This window comes from Panthera pardus, unplaced genomic scaffold (assembly GCF_024362965.1).
Source record: "Panthera pardus isolate Hobbes unplaced genomic scaffold, ASM2436296v1 HiC_scaffold_10, whole genome shotgun sequence".
Classification (NCBI taxonomy): domain Eukaryota; kingdom Metazoa; phylum Chordata; class Mammalia; order Carnivora; family Felidae; genus Panthera; species Panthera pardus.
Window position 1 is genome coordinate 101,880,913 of NW_026526655.1, and position 20,526 is coordinate 101,901,438.

General features: G+C 52.6%; 1 protein-coding gene across 1 annotated transcript in view; it reads left to right on the forward strand.

The window, feature by feature from the left end:
- MARCO (macrophage receptor with collagenous structure) overlaps positions 1-18,937 on the forward strand; it is a 40,010-nt gene extending 21,073 nt beyond the window's left edge. Inside the window, exons 5-16 of the mRNA XM_019469331.2 lie at positions 610-654; positions 971-1,015; positions 1,335-1,442; positions 4,855-4,953; positions 5,050-5,085; positions 5,571-5,669; positions 5,762-5,824; positions 14,067-14,111; positions 15,106-15,204; positions 15,789-15,833; positions 16,334-16,510; positions 18,669-18,937. Coding sequence (XP_019324876.2) covers positions 610-654; positions 971-1,015; positions 1,335-1,442; positions 4,855-4,953; positions 5,050-5,085; positions 5,571-5,669; positions 5,762-5,824; positions 14,067-14,111; positions 15,106-15,204; positions 15,789-15,833; positions 16,334-16,510; positions 18,669-18,799 — 992 coding nt within the window. The 3' untranslated portion in view covers positions 18,800-18,937. The remainder of the gene's footprint in view (positions 1-609; positions 655-970; positions 1,016-1,334; positions 1,443-4,854; positions 4,954-5,049; positions 5,086-5,570; positions 5,670-5,761; positions 5,825-14,066; positions 14,112-15,105; positions 15,205-15,788; positions 15,834-16,333; positions 16,511-18,668) is intronic.
- The last annotated feature ends 1,589 nt before the right edge of the window (positions 18,938-20,526 follow it).

The window sequence follows — 20,526 nt, forward strand, 5'->3', positions numbered from 1 at the left end:
CGGGGTGCTGTGCATCTCCAGCCTGCAACACAGCCCTGGGAAAGGGACAGAACCGCGCGCAAGGTGCAGCAAAAGCAGGTTCCGTTTATCCAGAGCCTGCCTCCGGGACAGCCCTGCAAAGCTGGCATATTAGCCCCATTTCACTGACGATCAAGCTGAGGCTCAAAATGAGGGAGAGATTCGCACGAGGTCTGTGTGACGCAGCCTCCCTCGGGTGACGTCATCGATACGACTGCGTTTCGCCTGTTAGGCCCTGAGCTTCTTGTAGGAAGGAGCCCTGCCTTTCCTTTTCTTGCCCACACCGTTTGGCCCGTTCTCGGTGCTCAGCGACAGTTCGTTGAATACATAAAGGTGTGATAAGTGGCCTTGTCACCCCACCTCGTGGGTTGGCCCCTTGGTGTCTGTGCCCCTCTTCTTCAGGTCTTCCAGGTCAAAAGGGGCCCAGGGCATGTCTGGCATCCCTGGCCTGCCAAGGCCACCGGCTGAGAGGGGGACTGAGGGGACCGAGGCATGCCAGGGAGCGGCAGATACGAGCGTCTGTCTACTAGCCCCGTAATCCTTTTTCTCCTCCTTGTCCAGGCCACGTTCTGAATTCCTTTTCCTTTCCAGGCCTCCCAGGACTCCAAGGCCCGCCTGGAATCAAGGGAGAGGCAGGTGGGCAGGGGCTGGGTGAGTGCGCGGGTGGGGGGAGTCAGGAGGCAGGGGCCTGGCTCATTTACACCCTTGTGTCTAACAACTCAGCCTTTTCTTTCCTCTCTCTCTCTCTCAATCTCTCTTTTTCTTGCTGTTGTGAAGGGTGAATGTTGATACTGTTGGGGTGTCTGTGTGTGTGTGAGAGACAGAGAATGAGACAGACTGAAGCCCTTCCTTCCCCTCGTGCTGGGCCCTCGCCCCCTCCTACAGGCTCTAGAACGTCAGCTGATGGAAGAGCCTGGAACACTGTGACTAATTCTTCTTTCCTTCTCCGCAGGCCTCCAAGGACCCAGCGGCGCTCCAGGGAAACAAGGAGCCCCTGGTAACGCATGTTTCCCCTGCCTGGGCTCAGCCCTGCCTTGGCTGAGGTGCTGAGCCCGTTGCCCGGGTCCCCCCTCCCCACATCCCCACCCACAGCCCCAGGGGGTCAGTGCCCTCCCACAGTCCTCTGCTCTGGAGTCTTACGGTGCCTCATCGAGACACCCAAGAGATGACCTAACATCCCCCGGACTTCTTCCAGAGGCCCCTTTCTTTTCTTTTCAAAATGCCTCCTGCCCCACTGCTGAACAGCCCGTGGGCGGCTCCTGAGTCCTCCTTGGGAGGGCGGCAGGAGCCCATCTTGTTGGCCATTCTCTGCCCAGGCACCCCAGGACGGCAAGGAGAGAAGGGCAGCAAAGGTGATGGGGGACTCGTTGGCCTGAAAGGCGAACCTGGGGCTAAAGGAGACAAAGGAGACCTGGGCCTCCCAGGTAAGGGCCTGGTGGGGGTGTTGGTGCTTGTGGGGGAGGGGCTGAGGGGTAGCTGGGCCCCGACCCTCTGTAAGCATGTCTGTTTGGTCCCACTGAGGGCAGGGCTGTGCTCTGCTTCCCCCAGGAGCACATGTGTCCCATCCGTCCAGGTGAGCAGAGGCCAGGAATGGAGAGCTGAGAGTAGCATGGGCGGGGGGAGACACAACGTGATGCCAGGCACAACCGGTGACAAGTGAGGACACAGGCCATGCGACAAGCTCTGAGGAGAGGACGGCGAGGGGTGGCAGTGGGACGTGAGGTGGGCACAGGGCAGGAGGGGAGACTGGCTGTCAGGGAGGGTGAAGGGGCTGATTCTAGAAGCAGGTGCTACGTCAGAACCATTTGGGGCCCTTGTTCAAAGTGCAAGAGTCTGTGTTTCAAAGGCCTGGATGATTCTGATGCCGGAAGTCTGGGGGGCACGCTCTGAGAAGCGCTGCCCCAGGGGCTCCGGCCACGACAGAGCACTTTTCGCGCCCCTTGTCGCTTGGCCTCTGGAAGCCCCCTCGGGTGGTTATGGGGTACAGTAGAGCGGGGATGAGGGCCGTGCGGCTAGAAGCCTTGACGTCGCCCCTGCTCTGCACCTGTCCACGTGTGCCTCTAGGCACGTGACTTAACCAGCGGAGGCTTAGTGTCTTCATTTCCCAAAAGAATGGCCATTAAAATGATAATAATCAGGGGCGCCTGATTGTTGAAGTTGAGCCTCCAACTTCAGCTCAGGTCACGCTCTCACGGTCTGTGAGTTCGAGCCCCTCATCGGGCTGGCTGCCGTCAGCGCAAAGCCTGCTTCGGGTCCTCCGTCCCCCGCCCCCCTGCCCCTCCTCCACTCGTGCCCTCTCAGGAATAAATAAACATATATATAATAATGAAATTATGCATACTTTGTAGGGCAGTCCCTAGAGATCATGTGTTCAAACTCTCTGCCACACGGTTAAACACTAAACAAATGATAACCGTCCGTATGAATGATGTTAGGGATCCCTTAAGGTAGAAAGGGAAGGACTTCAGTTCTAAGGTCAGACACATCTGGGTCCTCGTATGGCTCACTAGCTGGGCAACCTTGGGCAAATGACTTGACCTCTCTGATCCACAACTTACTCAGCTGTAAGAGGGGGATAATAAAAGCAACCTTGAATAAGGATTGAGTTACAACTGGAGTAGAAGACAGAAGATGCGTGGCACTGTACCTGCGAATAGGAATTATTCACATTATCAGATACTGGGGTGCACGCTTCAGGAAGAGGGCCCTTACAGGCAGGTGTCAGCCATCCTGAAGAATGAGGAGCCGTGATCAAAGGTATCAGGAGAGCCAGCTGTGCTGAGATGACCGGGAGGGTTGGAGGGGGGGGGCATCTGTGCACCCGGCGGATGGTTAGACAGTTGACCTCTGACGGTGATTCCAAAGGCTGCTCTCCATAGTTCTCTATGTAACAGGAAAGGGAGGCCCAGACTTTCTCAAGGTGGCCCTTCCAGCCCCAGGGGAGGGGGTGACAGCCTGCACTTTTGCCTGTGGAGTCTGCGCCCTACTGTTTTCCCTCCCACACTCATCCAGCGCCCCAGATTTGCAGATACCCGACACCGGGGTGGCCCTCCCCCCCACTGCCTGCACTCGGCCTGGAAAAGCTGTGGTTGGCGAGGGGAAACGCGAAAGTTTCAATTCTTCAGAAATCAGGACTCTGACCCACCCCTCCTCTTCCCAAATTTCCTCTCCCAAGATCGCAAGGTCTCTTTCACCCGCTGTTTTCCTAAGCCCCTGCTGGCAGACAGGGCTGGCACAAGGGGCCCCTCTCCAGTGGTCCTGAGGCTTTGTGGTCTTTGTCCCCGCTAAGAGGTAATGTCCCTGGGGAAGGGCCAGGGGACAGGTGCGTTTTCCTCACCTTGCCTTGAGCTGTGATGGCAAAGTTCTGACACCAGACGGCAGCTGATGTTCATCTGGTGGGGCTAGACTCTGGGCCTTTCACCGAGAACGCCCTGCTTCCCCAGGCCGCCCCCTTTGATGGAGACATGGCAGTCATAGCCACACACAGCCACACACAGACTCAGGCCCAGAGCACGCTCCCGAATCCTCGGGCAGCCTAGGGATTCCCATAACGCGGTGGTTCCGGCCGGCCCGGGGCAGTCGGGCACCAACATATTCCTCCAGGGAAGTAATTCCTAGTCCCATCTGCCGAATGCCATTTGTCCCTTCTGCCGAAGCGCACACCTTGAATGAGCAAGGATCGCCTTCTTTGGGGCTTGCCCCTGAGGCCATAAGTGATCTCAGCTAGAACCGAGTTCTTTCTAATTGTTTTGTTTCCCATCAGGGAATAGTCATCCTTCAAGTATCTAAACCACCTGAAAGAAGCTACTTCCTGAGCCTTGCCCCTAACGTCACCCCACGCTTAGACCAGAAAGCTTCGCGTGACCCGTGACTCTCCCCCCCACCTCCCGCCCCCCGCTGCTTCAGACCTCTCTGTCTCCTTTCCCAACGCACAGGAGGGAAGGCTGCTATCCCTCTGAGTCCTCCCAGCTCTGATATCGGGAAGATAGTGGAGTGGAGCCTTTTAACCAAATTCCATCCCAATAAGCCTGTCCCAGGGCTGAGGGAACTGCCGGGATGGGACTTTGACTAGCTCCAGGAACACCAGCCAAGCCAGGGGGCCGCTGATGAACAGACCCAGCCTGTCACGGCTAGCGAGGGTGTGCAGCCCGCTCGGGAGCCAAGCCCGCAGACTGGGAAGACGTTGGCAGGCCCCATGCAAGGAGCCTCCCTCAACTGATATGCGCCATGCAGCCGCAGAAAGGAGGAGGGAGCAATGGAGGACCGAGGAGAGGACAGGCTGGGACAAGCCTCGAATGCTGATGACAAGTGGAAAATTTGAGACCTTGGGCACCAGGAAAGGCTGTGGCTGGAGCACTGGCAGGAGTCCGAGCTGCTGCAATGTTTTCCTCTCCACTCATGCCTTCACGTTTCTATTCTCGGCACTTGGGATCGGCATTCTGGAATATTCAGGTTTCAGTTTGGGAGGCTTGAAAAAAAAAAATTCCCCAAATGCAGACACTAAAATGAGCCGGGCAGCGCTTAGCTCAGCCTGGGCTGTGGTCCCTCCCAAGGGGACCAGCGTGCTGACCAGGGTCCTGAGAGCCTGGCTTCTGGGCCTTCGGCTGCACGCCAGCCGGGCTCCATGACCTCGTCTATTTCTCACGCGTTTCCATCTGGTCTCTGGGGCAAGATGGTGTGCTCCTTGAGGCCAACCATTGTATCTTCCACTTCTGGGAACCAGGTAGGCGGAGCCCAAGGAGTTTGAGTTTGGATTTTGGGTGGGACAGCGTCATCGGGACCTGGCTGCCAGCTGCGTCCTCCTCCGTGCCTGACCACAACTCCTTGGTTTTTCAGGAAGCAAGGGAGACATGGGCATGAAAGGAGATACAGGGGTCATGGGACCCCCCGGAGCCCAGGGGAGCAAAGGTGACTCAGGGAAGCCAGGCCCCCCAGGTAAGAGGCCGTCCACCGGCCTGTCCATATTCCCTTTTTCTCTGGCAGGCTGAGCTAGAGGGGAACAAAATCTCTAAAAGTCCTTCTTCATTTTAGGTGCGGCTGGATCTCCTGGAATGAAAGGAGACCAAGGTAAGAACTCTGGGGATCCAGACATCATTCGAGCTGCTACTGTCCCTGGGCAAAGTCAAGTCCGGGACACGACTCCACTGTCTTTAGTTTCATTGTAGCGTTAACCCAGAGCACGTGGGGGGTCTCTGAAAACCGGGCCCCGCCTGGGAGGAACAGGCTCGATTGGCATTCCCCTTAGACCTTCGCCGCAGTCCGCCACGCAGGGGTGTGGAGCCCACACCCACGACCGGGGTGCCTAGGGAGTCCGCAAGCCCCAGGCACTGCAGAGTGATGGTAACGATGAACACACAGCTCAGGCTGTAACTTTTCTCCTACTAACTGGGCTCGCTCGTGGCTTCTAAAGGGAGATGTGGAAAACTGCCCAGGGAACATGCACGCTGGTAGGAGGTACACGTGTCACAGCCGAGAAGACAGACGAGCCGAGGGGTGGGCAGCCAGCTCTCTGCCGACCACCCCCAACCTTGCAGCTGTCACTTAACTTGCAGGACAACCTGGAGCGCAGGGTCTTCCCGGCTCTCCGGGCGCAGCGGGATCCCCAGGTGCCAAGGGTGAGCCCGGCAGCACTGGCCCCCCCGGGCTGACAGGTGAGGTCCTTGGCCCTGCCGTGGGCATGGGGAGTGGTGTCTGAAGAGCCACAGAGCCCAGCCCTCATGCTCTCCGGACATCTGTTGTACAGGACCACCAGGGATACCCGGGACGCCAGGAGCCGACGGCATGAAGGGAAGCAAGGGGGACTCAGGTAACGGAGGGTGTGGGTAGGGGGTGGATGGGGTGCTGGGTAGATAGGGAGGAGCACTGCCTCAGGGGGCCCCCCAGAAGGAGGCACAGAGTCTCCTGTGCTCTGGCCCCTGAGGCACCCCGATTAAGGACACCTCCCTCTGTCAGGGCCCTTTTAGCTCAGAGCCCTAGGGCTGTCCTCTCTCTACCCAGCATCCCTGAAAGGCCTCAATGCCATGACCAAACCTCCACCATTAAAGAGAAGAGAAGGGCAGCTGGCCCTCATTGTCCCCTGGCCTGCCTTCCGGCTGTGTGCGTAGTTTCTATTCTCTCCTGCTGACCTGCAGGGGGGCCCCCAGGGTCAGGGCTCTGAATGTGGGCAGGGGGTGTCAAGAAACCCCTTCCTGCACGTTGTCCCAGAGGGACTCGGGCTGGGAGGAGGGACCCACGTAATCAAACTCACAGTGACTACAGGATGAACCTTCATGCCAAATTCGTCTAGGTTACAAAGCATCAAACCAGTGCGGTCTGCTTTGCGAACCTCTACGCCAATTTTGTCGCGTCCCTAAGTCTGAGCGCCTACAGTGGTCTAGAAAGTGTGGGCCACTGTGTTGGGCGCTGGGTCACCGTGATGCGTAAGACCTGCTTCCTGGCCTCACACATACAGGCTGGTGCAGGAGACAGGCACACAGACTGTTGCCAGGGTGTGCCAGGCACACTGTGTTGTGGGCTTTTGCATGGAGAAGTGAGACGTGACAAATGCCCTGTAGAAAGCCAAGCGCAGCCTGGAATGTGGTAGCAGCTCAAGGTTATGGCTGTGGACAGCCTTCCGTGGCTCCATCCTCCGTCCGAGCAGAAGGTCCTGCCAGGTTAGACAGCCCGATGCCCTCAGGCAGAGTGGTGCACAGACCCACACCAGGGGCACGTCCTCTCCGTGCTCGCTGATCAAGTGGTTGACTGATGGATGGATTGATTCCTTAAACAAATGTGACTTAACTCAGCTAACTGCTTCAGTCTCACAGTGTCCCCTGTCTGGCAGGGGTGGTGAAAGGCAGCACGGTCCAGGAGTGATGTAAGAGCTTGAGCTGAGTTTCATGGAATGAGTGGAGCTTGGCCATGGTGAGGAGGGGATGGGAAATCTAGAGAGCGGGAACAGAGCAGGCAAAGTCACAGAAGAATGAGGGAGGGCTCTGTAGGCTGATGTCCCTGGCATTTAGGGTTGAGATGTGAGAGAGGGTCAGGAGCTCTGGCCAGAGGGATAAGCGGGGCCACATCCTGGCTGGCCCTGGACTCTGGGCCTTCAACCATCTGGGTTTTTCTGAAGATTATTAGGAGCCATGGCGCAGGCCGCTATAACACCCACTGCCCTTCCAGTCCATCCAGCCCCGGAGTCAATTTCTTGTTTATGCACTATGTGTCAGTGTGGGCAGGGGATCTGCTCCAGGATGCCATATAGATGCCACCTGAAGGCAGCCAGCAAGGTTTCACCTTCTAGAAAGGCTCCATCTGGGTGTGGGGGTCAGATGTCCCTGACTTGTTGGCTGTTTCCTCCTGATCATATACATTTTCATCTTCCCTGGTCCCAGATTTTAGGGGGTCTGAATTTAGGGCCTGAGGCTGCCCTCTCCCTGAGTTTTTTGTTTGGCTTCATAGTATGATGGCTTTTATCCCTCGGCTATAAGCAATGAGTCTCTGTCCCCACCTGTCCACACCCTTCCCCCACTGCCAGACCAACGGTTCTTAACTAAGCAAGGGTATTAGGGGTAAAGCATGGTTTTACGCACAGGGAACACTGTGCCTACTCCCCAGCCCCCAACTTGTGTCTCCCACTGTCTGAGGGTATGGAATTCTGCCCTGTAGTCCACGTCCTGGGAGGGTTTACATAGTAAAAGCACCTCTTGATAATGAGCTTTTCTGTGACAACACAGTGGGAGCGGCACTCTTGTGAGTACGATTTCACAGGAACTTGCCCAGACTCGAGGGGCCAGGAGAAGACACAGCCAGGGCCAGAACCCAAACCTGGCCGACCCAACGCCCATGGACTTACCCACTGCACTCCATCATGCTGTCTCTCTGCCCAGGCAGCCTGAACGTGCCCCCTGCCCCCCATCAGGCGCTCTGATGAGCAACACCTTCTCTCTCCATCCCAGTCCAGGGAAGATTAGAGCTGAGGCTCCAGCAGGTTCTTCCACTCTGAGAAGGAAACATGAAGTTCTCAGGCCCTGTTACGGCTCTTCGTTATTTACCCCCAAACCCACCTCCCTTACAGCAGAGAGACAGTTGGCCCTTAGCCTGGGGATCATTTTAACCCCATTATCAAGTTCCTGTATATTTGCTGAGCACCTTTTTGGGGATTTCCATCGATCAGGCCTACTGGTGAATACCAACCGGGCACATTCTAAGGGTTCTTCCTTAGTTCTGGCTCCCCAAGTAAACATGGTGATTATGTTTCCAAAGCAGCGCATGTGATAATTACAGCTTATGTAAAATTGCACAGATTTCCCACACAAATCCAAATGCTTGTCTTGATCTAGGAGCTAATGGCCCACATGGACATCTCAGGAGGGAATTGCCATAGGTCCACAGTCTGGCGGCCCATAGGCAGGTCTCCATACCATCCCGGGGTCAGAGGTTAATGAATTCTTGGAGAAGTTAGATTTCTGAAGTGGGAAAAGGAAGGCTGGGCTCCCACCCAGGGGCCAGGCCTTCTCACCATGGAAGATAACGCATGCTTTTCCATGTGAGGACATCGGTATTCCCCAGACCGGAGGCACTACGGTGTTTGTCCAGTTTTGATTCTATCAAGCCAGTTTTTCAAACCAATGCATTTCCCATTTTGTAAATAAAATCATTAATCTCTCAAGAGAATATCTAGCCTCCCTAGATGAAAACAGAGAAATTATAGTGCCTTCGCTTGACCTAAGTAACAGCTAGATCCCATTATCGTGCATTAATTGTATATAATATACATTTATATATATATTATATATAATATAATATATTAATATATAATATTATATATATAATATACATATATAATATATATTAATATATTATATGTATATATGTATATATACATATATGTATGTATATATACATATATGTATATGTATACATATATACATGTATATGTACATACATATATACATATGTACATACATGTATATGTATATATACACATATATAATATTATTATATATTAATATATTATATTATATATATAATAAATCTGTTTATGATTAACAATGCCTCTGGGCCAAGCACTGTGCTTGGGATTTACTCCCATCATCTTAGTTCCCCTGCCCACACTCCTGAGTTTCGCTACCTTACAGCAGGAGAAGCAAAGACTCCCCGAAGGCAAAACCTCTCCTGGGGTAGGCAGGCGGGGGGCTTACAGTTAATATACTCTGAATCCAGGAGTTGATCCCAAAGTCAGATTCCAAAGTTACGCTGTTCCAGATTTTGTCACATAGAATAACATAGTGTAGAACTCCAGAGAAGTCAGAATCGCCTGTATTCCCATTCCACAGCAGATGGGTAAATCCTGGCCCCATCACCAGATCCCCCTGCCGCTATGAACAGCCACTAACCACACCCCAGCTCATCCAAGTGAAATGTTTCCCCTCATTGACACCTCTTGTGAGAAAGGAGCCGTCTCAGATTAAAGACAGTGAGGAGGAAATTCTTTTCCTTCTGCTGGGAAGGGAAGGTGCACAGTTTATTAAGTAGGGCATTATCACTCAGCAGAACTTTCTCTAACGGTCCTTTCCTTCACCCATTCACCAAACGGCATTTTACGAAACTCCCCAAACTTGGTTTTTTTCTAACCTTTGATGTTTATTTATTTTTGAGAGAGGCAGAGGGCGAGCAGGGGAGGGTCGGAGAGAGAGGGAGACACAGAATCTGAAGCAGGCTGCGAGCTCTGAGATGTCAGCACAGAGCCTGATGCGGGGCTTGAACTCACAAAACACCAGATCATGACCTGAGCCGAGGTCGGACACTTAACCGCCTAAGCCACCCAGGCGCCCCTGTTTTTTTCTAACCTTTGAGCTTTCAAAGGATTACAAAATCACTTGACTTTGAAGTGGGGAGAATTGCTAAACACAAAAACCCCACACAAAAATTAATTTTAGCTCAAAATCCCTTAGCCATTTTGAAGTTTGTTTGGACACGAGGAAGAACTTACTTCATCTTGTGATTGGCATTTCACTTTCTATCATTCCACCTCATAAAATGATGTTAGAAGCAACCAAAACATTTAAGCTCCAAAACACCAATCGGATCAGAAGTTCTGCATCTCAACAGCCTTCCCGTCTAAAATATAACAAGCATCTGAATTTTCTACGTTCTTTGATTTTCCTCTTGAGGCAAAGCCAAAATGCAAATAACCTGCAATCCATTTTCTCATCTGTGTTTTAGGACATTTTACTTTGAAGGTAAGCAAAAAGAATTCGTCATAATAGCAATTAAGCCCTATACTGTGAATATAATTTCTCAGTTCATTCCAGCTGCCATATCTAAGGACTGGGTTAGCCCCAGAACTTATTAAATTCTACCAAATCACATTACTAAATTGTCGCTTGTAAAACTTTTCTCATTTTCCTCTAAATTTCTCAGAGGTATCTGTAGAATTCTACATGCATCCAAGTTTTTGGTCCCCTTCTTGCTACACAGCTCAATCTGTCAGTTATTAAACTTATCCTCAACCTGCCAGGCTGCACTTAGTCTGTATGTCAGGAAAGTATTGAAGGAAGTTTCCTAATGTACTGGAAATTTCTACGTTAAATCAGAGTTGGGAGACTTGCTCCCCAGCTTGCCCCGGGCCTGAGTTTCTTCCCCTGTGGAATGCGAGGAATCGTCTAGAATAGTATCCAGATCCCTGCTAGTTTGATAACTCTGGGTTTGAAGTTGGCAGTTTCCCCTCAAAGCAGGAACCTAAGCTTTTAGGCAAAATACTAGCTAAGCGCTGAACAATAAGACGACGTGTGCTTTCTAACTACACGATTTTCTTGGGAGAAAGTCATTTCTCTAAATAAACACCTTGCAAATAAATATTTTGGGGTCCCCTCAGCTTGAGATGTGTGCAATATCCAGGAAGACTCAGGAAGCTGTGGTTAAGAGGAGAAACCCAGCATTTATTTGCCTCAGAGACGGGAAGGCTGTTTGGAGAAGGTGGGCCGTGAGTTTAAGGATTAAGGCCTTGCTCCTCCAAGTGTGGCCTCTGGACCAGCAGCATTAAAATCACCTGGGAGCTTGCTAGAAATGCAGAGTCTCAGATCCCCACCCCCGATCCACTGAATCAGCAATCCCGGGGTAGAGCCTAACAGGCTGCTTTGTTTGGCAAGCCCTGTGCTGGTGATTCCGATGCACCCCGAGTTTGACTACTCCTTTAGGGGAACGAGATGGCCCCCGGTGGGGCCGGGAGTGTCTTTGGTACCAAGTAGGCAGCCCGAGAGGGAAACTTCAGGAAGGTGTGAGCTGCCTTGCGAACAGGACACAGGGAGCTACGGCACCCAGTGGGAGGCCAAACCTGGGTTACAACTCAAGTTCACCGCTCACTCCCTGCATGACCTTGGATAAATCACCTAGCGTCTGTGACTGTGGACTTCCTCCTCCCCTGTAAGAAGGAAAATGGCACTACCTTGCAGGGCAGGTGAAAGACGGAATGAGGCGGTGTCTGTGAAGCCCCTGGAGCGGTGCCTGGCAGAAAGCAGGACGCTGCAGAGACAGAGTCCCCGGGGGGTGACTGGCTGGGAAGGAGGGTGTGAGAAATGAGCCAGGTGGGTCAGGCTGCAGGGACCATAGGTCTAGAGAAGAGGGGATTCCCTATGGTTCCTGTCTGTACAGGGTGTTTGTCGTTTGGTGCTTTGGGGACAGCTGGAGATGGGCACTTCTTCAGGAGGGGACAATTAGGGGAGGTCACAAGGCCCGGGGTCCCTGAACTTTGCTTCCAGGGACAGACTCTTAAGGTAGAGAGTTTTGCAATACGGTGCCCTCTAGGATGCAAAGAGCCAAGAGTCAATGTATGACCCGTTTTCCTATTTAATAACGTGTTTCTGAGCGTGGCTTCTCCTCTCTCATCTGGACGCATGCAATTCAGCTGTAGGTGAGCGGACAGGAAGCATCTGCCACCTCTGCTGGGTGACCTCAGGTCACCAGCAAACATTTATGGGACTTGTTGGGCAGCGAGCCTGGAACTCACGTGGGCCAGCGTCCGAGGCACTCCCCGCCAAGAGGGGAGACAGACACGTGCAAACAGGGTCCATGGGGTCCCTGTGACAGGGTCTACTGAGCCCACGCCAGACGTGAGGCTCAGCACATGACACAGATGACTCCGTTTCAGTCTCCCAAGGGCCCCCGAAGCAGCCAGGAGACTCAGAGGAGGAAAGTGAGGTTCCCAGAGGGCAGCACCTATCTCAAGGTCACAGAGGCGGATGTAAGCCCAGGCTCTCTGACTCTGGCCACTTTGCCACCTTGAAAGGAAGTATGCCATCCATGGGCGAGGCCAGAGAAGGCTTTGCAGTCAGGGACATCTGACATCTTAGCAGATTTCATAGGCTTGATCCGAGTTCTCTGGGGGATGAAGGGAGTGGGGCATTCCACAAAGGGGGCTGGGGCATGAGCAAATGACCCCGGAGTGAGCTGGGGCCTGCCTGCCAGGGTCTGACCTCTGAGGTTCCTTTAGCCCTTAGAAGAAGCTTCCTGAACCTCAGTTCTGTCCCATCCCTAACACGAGGAGCTGAACTAGTTGCCCTCTCAGATCATTCCAGTGCTTCCTGCCTCTGTGGTGCCAAGGTCTGAGCTCCTGGGGCTTCTGATCTACCTCCAGGCAGCTCCCGGCCTCAGGAGAATCATCTGAAGGGCTGCTGGGAGCCAGGAATTCCCTTGCTCATTATTCCAGAAAGGGGTCCCAAAGAGGCCCGCCAGGCCCATTGCCTGCCCTCCATTGACCAGCACACAGTAGGTGCTTAGGAAAGTCAGAAATTGAAGTCAGAAGCAGGAAGTTCCCCAGGTAGGAACTCCCCCCAGGCCGTGGGCAAGCTGGGGAACTGAGTTCCCTGTGGCTGCTAGGGATTGCCACCAGTGGGCTTGTGCCATGGGAAGGACACCAGTCGAGGGTGTGGTGGTGAGCACAGTGTTCCTCTGGTTACCCTCTAGTAACTGGTACTTCACAGTCAATACTGAGCTTTCGTTTCCCCAAGTTTGTGGGTTTTGGAGAGTCGTCTCTCTCTGAAATCAAATTGGTACAGGCACTTAAAATCCAGAAACCACAATGTTGCAGGGCACGTGGGTGGCTCAGTCGGTTAAGCGTCCGACTCTTGATATCAGCTCGGGTCACGATCTCACGATTTGGGGGCTGAGCCCCTCATCCGGCTCTGCACTGACAGCATGGAGTCTGCTTGGGATTCTCATGCTCTCCCTCTCTCTCTCTGCCTCTCCCCCGCTGGCTTGCTCTCTCTCTCTCTTAAAATAAATAAACTTAAAAAAAAGTTTATACAAAAAAAAAAAGGAAACCACAATGTTGCTAAACCAACAAAGTATTATCTCCCTGTGACCCAGCATGGTGCTGGGGACAGTGGGCCTTCCATGAGTCAGTGAATAACGGGGTGAGTGGGTGGAAGGAAGGAAGGAAGGAAGGAAAGGAGGGAGGGAGGAAAGGAGGGGGGAAGGAAGGATCTTTCACATTAGAACCACAAATACGATCATCACCAATGATTGCAGTGATAATTTTTCCATCTTCTGGACACGAGACCCTTTAGCCACATAAATCTTTAGCCACATTAGGGCCACAATGAAATGAACCCACAAATTCTGTGGGGCATCTACTATGGGTGAGAGCCCCCAAGCACTCCTGGCGGCCAGTGAGTCCCCTCCACAGGCTTTTGGAAATAAAGAGAGCTTTGTTTTCAAAATATCCCTCAACTTCTTTCCAATCAAATGCATCAGGAAGAAACGGGATTAGAGTTAGCCATCAAGTCAGGTTATAATCGGACAAAGAAGGCCAGCCAGTAAATCCAGAGTCTGTCTGTCTGTCTAACGCAGACTTTCCTCCACTCCATCTCTATTTGTCCCCAACACGTGTCCCCATTTATCTGCAGTCTGTCTCCTTTTATGCTCTGCTCAGGAGGCTTTAAACAATCGTGGAGAACCAATGTATCTTTCCGTCTGCATTAATCAGACAAAAGGTAGAGGTTGTCTAAGATTAAAAGTGTCTAATATCTAAGTTTTATTATCTTCCCCTCTTTTTTGTATTTCGATCTTAGGACTTCAAGGACAGAAAGGAACAAAAGGAGAATCAGGATTTCCAGGTAAAGGGCCAGCTTCATTTTAATTTCTCAGAATGATGTCTGGAAAACCTCGTGCTTGGAGGACAGGTTTTGTTGACTTTGAACATGCTGCTGTGACCTTCCCCCAAAGGGGCTAGAGTCCAAGCCTGTTTGATGCTAACACTCCAGGACTCTGTCCTTCAAGTTTCAGATTCCTGCCCCTGGAAAACCTGGAGAGCGACAGAACTCAGTGACCTGGGCGGGTAGGGAGAGGGGCCGCACTGAGGGTAGAGAAGGGGTGAAGAAGAGCCTGGAGAGCCGGGGCCGGCTGGTGGCTTCAGGCCGTGTGGCCACCATGGAGCTGTGCGGCCTTCCTCTCCACCTCCCCAGTGGGCTGCGAGGCCTCATCTGCTTCCCCGTACCTGCGCTGGTCCATCTCTGTCTTCCCTTTGGCCCCTCAAGCTCCTCCCCTCCTCCTGCTGCTGTCCGCTAGCCTATTATGATCACCTCCCAAGCCCAAGCGCGTGGTCGGTCACTGCGCATGGCACTTCCCACAGAGCACTCGCTTCTAGCCTTCTCCACAGCCCCCACCCCAACGGGCGCCAACGCAAAACTTCTCAGACACATCTCTTGAACCCTCTTTCTGCCTCATGATCTGGGTATTCGGTTCCTGTTTGAACTTACTAAAGGAGAACTCGAGACCTAGAAACACGACGGCAAGTTCTCTCAGAATGGCCACACCTTCCACACAATTATGTCGCTCAGTGAGGCCCTCCAGGATCCCGTCCGCTGTTTTTACCTGTGTGTTCCCAGCCGGCATTCGTAGGAGAGTCAGTGGGGAGATCAGAACAACACCCTGCACCCTACTGTCCCTCCAAGGTGGACCAAAGACACGGGCTGAACATCCTAGCAGCCCATTCACGGAGGTGGGAAACGTGGTAGTCGAGGACAACTCAGTCATTGAGGACCAAGGCCCTTGGCCCCCCTCGGAAAGCAGAGCGAAGCATCTGACTAACATGGTTTCTCTCCTCTCCAGGCCCTGCAGGCATGAAGGGAAGCCAGGGAAGCCCAGGCCTGGCAGGCCTCAGGGGTGCACCGGGACTAAAAGGCCAAAAGGGAGAGCCAGGAGTGAAAGGTCAGGCCTCGGTCTCTGATTTGTGGGTTCTGAGGAGAGTCCCTGTTGTCAGGGGTTTGGGAGTTTCCAGAACCAGAGGTGTAGAGGTTTACTGGCTTCCCCCCCTCCACCCCGGACAAGTTCTGTGCTGGGATTGCCCTTGGCCCTGAGCACACAGAAGTGAAGAAGGCACGTTGTGGGCGTTTCAGAGAGGCATACATGTGAACATTTGACGCGTTCACGCCCAGCCAATGCCCCGGCCGCTGCACCTTTCCACAAAGGAGATGCCTCCCCTGTCTGTCACATGTACTTCCCACATGTCACATGATGGGGTCACATGTTTCTCCCCTGTTAAATGCTCCTCTCTGGTCGAGCTCAAATCCTTCATGCTGTATTGTAAGCTTATTTCGTCTGGCTCAACCATGGGTGCCCGTGGTCCATCCAGCCCTCATGATGCCAGGTCACCTGCAAAACTGCAGGAGACCATCTGACCTCCTCACCCTCCTCCACTGCTGGCAAAGAGGGGTGAGGGGATCCTGGCTTCTTGGTTTCCTTCAAATTGTGTGTGTTGGGGGGGGGGCTTTTTTTTTTTGTCCTTGTGACAGGATCCTCTGGACAGCAAGGAATACAGGGACAAAAAGGTCAAAAAGGTAATCACTATTTCTAGTCTCTTTAATTTGTGGTTTAGAGGAAACTCTGCACTTGAAAACTGCAGGTGCGGTGGGGAGAGGCCCTGGTTCTCGGAGAAATCCGTCGGTTTGGGAAAAGCTAACAGGCTTATCCCTCGGCTAGGCCTGCCCATGGCGGAGAGCCACAGCTCCCGTCCTCTCCCCCCGACTCCTTCTCTTTCTCTCTTCTTCCCCCCTTCCCTTTGTCTCCCCCTCCCTTCTCTCCCTCCCTCCCGTTACCCCCTCAACTTTTCCTTTTCTTCTCCCCACAAGGCCAGGCCAGGCCAGCTGCAGGTGCATGGAGGCTGCCGGCCGGGTTGTACCTGTGCCGTATGTGGGATCTTCCCTGCTCTGGTGACGGCCAAGCGGGGGGCTGGCTCTTCCCTAACGACAGAGCTTCCAAGAACGGACAGGCAGAGCACACATCCATGCAAAGCCCTAGACTGCTCTCCTCACCTCTCCCATGTATGTCTTTCACCCAGGTGAATCCATGGTGTCCGTCAGGATTATCGGCACTAGCAGCCGAGGCCGGGCTGAAGTTTACTATAACGGCATCTGGGGGACAATTTGTGACGACGACTGGGACCATTCAGATGCCACTGTCTTCTGCCGCATGCTGGGCTACTCCAGGGGAAGGGCCCTTGTCAATATGGCACCTGGTGAGTGCGTCTTTCCTTGAGGCCTTCCCTTCGGTTGCAAGTGACTCAGCGAGTTTGGGTTAAAAGAGAGGGATTGGCTTAAGCATCTGAAAAGTGCCCCTGGCTGCCAGCCTTCCAGGTTGGCGGCCCCAGGAGAGAGAGGACTTGTCTTTTGCAACAGTGACGGCAAAGTCTTGGTCGGGGCTCTGGCTGACCTGGCCTGGATCGCGGTCTGCGCCTCCCTGAAGCCAGGTCGCTCCGTGGCCGAGGCATGGCTCTCTGAAGGCCAGCTGAGGCGCTGGCCCCAGAAGGACAGAGAAGTTGCAGGACGGGCAAACGCGGGGGTTCCTCTCAGTCTTCTGGGAACTAGACACGAGGACATTCCATATTGTGACCGTCTTTAAGGAGAAGGTGCAAAAGGAAGAGAAAATAAATTGGGGCAGGGACTTCCTAAAGTTCATTTTGGAAAGATGTCCTGTGTCTTTCAGCAAAAGGTCCAAACTTTCAACAAAGGAGTGAAGACCCCAGGCTGAGATCATTTCTTTGGCCACAAGAGCTGACCTGGCAGGGACACTAGGCTGGCTTCTCCTGCCCACACTTCTAAATACTCTCTGCCCTTACTCTACTCCAAAATGCCTCCTCTCTTTTTTAATGTTTATTCATTTTTTGAGAGAGAGAGGGATCGTGAATGGGGGAGGAGCAGAGAGCGAGCAAGACAGGCTCTGAAGCAGGCTTTAGTTTCTGAGCTGTCAGCACAGAGCCCGACGAGGGGCTCGAACCCACATGAGATCATGACCTGAGCCGAAGTCGGACGCTCAACTGACTGAGACCCCCGGCTGCCCCAGCACCCACCTGCTTTTTAATCTGAGTTCCAGTTGGATTGTGACACTACTTTAAAGGATATATTTTCCTCATGTAGATTACCCTTATATAGATGGCCACACTGTAGTATAAATTACTATAACTGAATACACATCTTCTTCGATTTACGATGAGGTTACATCTCAACACACTCATCCTAATTTGAAAACATTGTGCACAAAATGCAACTAATACACCTCACCTACACATCATAGCCTAGCCTCATCTACCTTAAGCATACTCAGAACACTTACAGGAGCCCACAGTTGGGCAGAATTATTTAACACGAAACCTACTTATCATGTTGTCAACTTGTCCCTGTAATTGATTGACTACCATACTGAAAGTGATGAACGGAATGGCCATCTGGGTACTGAAGGGCTCTAAGTCTATCGGTTGTTGACTCTCGTGGTCGCCTAGCTGACTGAGAGCTCGTGCTGGCCCGCACCCCAAGAGCACCGCCCCGCATGTCTCTAGCCTAGGAAAAGATCACAATTCACAATTCTCAAGTATGATTTCTACTGAACGTGGGTCACTCTTGAACCATCGTGAACTTGAAAAGTCATAAATCAGACCATCGTAAGTGGGGACTCTGTCATCCTGCTGTTTTTCCCTGTGCTATTGATCTGAAATCATTTATATCAGAAGTTAGGGGTTTTTGAAGAATGTGTGAATGCTTTCCAGCCAGAGGATGGCCTGGTAATAAAAGGCCATTTGAAGAAGGTAGGTATGGCTGCTGTGAATCAGCAGGAAAGAGGTAAACACTGGGAGCCCCTAGGAGGAAATTTCAAACAGTGCATAGCTTAAGTAATAATAATTAATAACAGCTTGAATATCATAATGTATCTTAATCTATCTCATTTAATCTTTGGGTGAGACCTTTGCCAAAGGGTAGAAAGCAGAATAGAAGCGGAGTTAACATAAGAGAGTGGACGAGAGGTGCCTGGGTGGCTTAGTCGGTTAAGCGTCCGACTTCGGCTCTGGTCACGATCTCACGGTTCGTGAGTTCGAGCCCCGCATTGGGCTGTGTGCTGACAGCTCAGAACCTGGAGCCTGTTTCGGATTCTGTGTCTCCCTCTCTCTCTCTTTCTGTCCCTCCCCCACTCGCACTGTGTCTCTTTCTCAAAAATAAATAAACATTTAAAAAAAGTAAAAAAAAAAAAAAGAGAGAGAGAGAGAGAGAAAGAGAGAGAGAGACTAGACCAGCTGTCAGCACCCTGGGCCTGAGTGGATGCAAGGGAAATTGGCAGTCTACCCACAAATGGAAGTTTGACCCTAATTGTGCTTTCCTCTCTCTCCTCGCCTTCCGTATCTCCAGGCACTGGGCAGATCTGGCTGGATAACGTTGCATGTCAAGGGACAGAAGGGACCCTGTGGAATTGCAACAAGAATAGCTGGGGCTCTCACAACTGCAACCACAATGAGGACGCAGGCGTGGAATGCAGCTGACCCCCCACAGCCCCTCCACTTCCGCTCCCAAAGTGTCTGCAGGCATGGGCACTCAGCTCACCTGGGGGAGGGCCACTGCTCTCCGAGGGGTCCCTCTGGGGTGGGGTCACTAATAAAGCTCAAAGCACTAGCTGGTAATGTCATTGGCTGGGGCCGAAATCACTCGTTCCTACCTCTCATCCCTTACGGATGAGCCCACTCCACACACACATTTCACTGAGTTCTCCCGGGGAGACAGTGGCGTCTCAACTCGGGGGATCTAAACGCGATGTGGAAACCGAAGAGTGCCCGAAGTCAGTGTGAGGCATGACCGTCATTCAGCCCCAGCACTGGGGCCGTTCGCCAGCGAGTGAGGACGTTGGCATGTGGTTGACATCATGGTGCGTGATAAATAGGAATGGCGCCTTTAAGCATGAAAATTAGTTTCCTTGGGATGTGAGCTCCATAAATAAAAGGACTTTTGTCTGTTTTATTCACCCATGTAGGGACTCAGTAAACATGTACTGAATGAACTGAATTAAACCAAGAGGGTGGAGGGGCTCATGCTTTGCGCAACTTGGCTTCTGACTCCCTTTTCAGCTTCCCCTGGGTTATATATTTTCTGAGTGCACTCTCACGAGTATTCTCTCTCTCTCTCTCTCTCTCTCTGTCCACTATAAATGCTTTGGGTAAATGGTAAATCTGGGAGAGTGAGATGCATGTGTGATATGACTCTGAGGTATCATCATTTGCACCGGACCCATGGGGAGCTCAGCCTCAGGGCATTTGGAAAAAATGCCCAGGGTCACTTGTAAACAGGGGAGCCAAGGTTAGAACCCACAGAGGGGCAATGGAAGGCCCGGGCCTAGGAGTTACCCACCGCGAATAAACACATAGGTGGATCTCTGCGGGATGGAGAAGCTGGAATTTGGTGAGATGTGAGCTGAACTTTCTGAAACCGAAAAAGGAACGAATCAGGAACACCCCCTGTGTTGGTTAGTTATTGCTGCACGACAAATCACACCAAGTATGGGTAGGTTAGAATTCTTAGTTTTTACTCATTCGTGCACCTGCAGGTTGGCTGGAGACTGGCCCATCCAGGCTGGGCTCCACGAGGGGGCGCTGCTTCAAGTTGCAGGGCCAGCTGGGTTTGGCTCTTCACTGAGGGTCAGGCTCAGTCTGCCACCTAGATGCCCTCTACAACTTGTCTCCTGGTGAAGGCAGCAGCATAAAAATGTAAGCAGGCACACACGATGCTCCTTAAGGCCTAGGCTCACAGTCACTTCCCATCCATGGCCTTGGTTTCCATCCCTGAGCTATTGACTCCCTAGCTTATACTCCAAGTGCAGAGCTCTCTCCCGAGCCCTAGTCATACAGATCTGCCTACCAGCCACCTCCATGTGGGTGTCTCAAGGTCAGGAAGCTAAGGTCTGACTCATCGTCTGCCACTCCTGCGTCCCCATCTCAGCCAATGGCTCCCTCCATCAGGGCCCAAGACAGAAACTGAATGCCAAAGCCCACGCCTCCCCATCCCTTACCCCTCAAGCACCAGGCACCCGGTCCCACTAATTCTACCGCCCTGCCTCCAAAACATCTCTCCAGCCCATCCAGCTGGCTCCTTCTCTGCAACCACGACGGTTCAGGCCACAGCACCAATAGTCCAGATGCTTGGAACATCTCCTAATCAGTCTCTTCCCTGCACCACACCCCATCAGCCACCTCTTCATTCTCCAGGCAGCAGCCTGAGA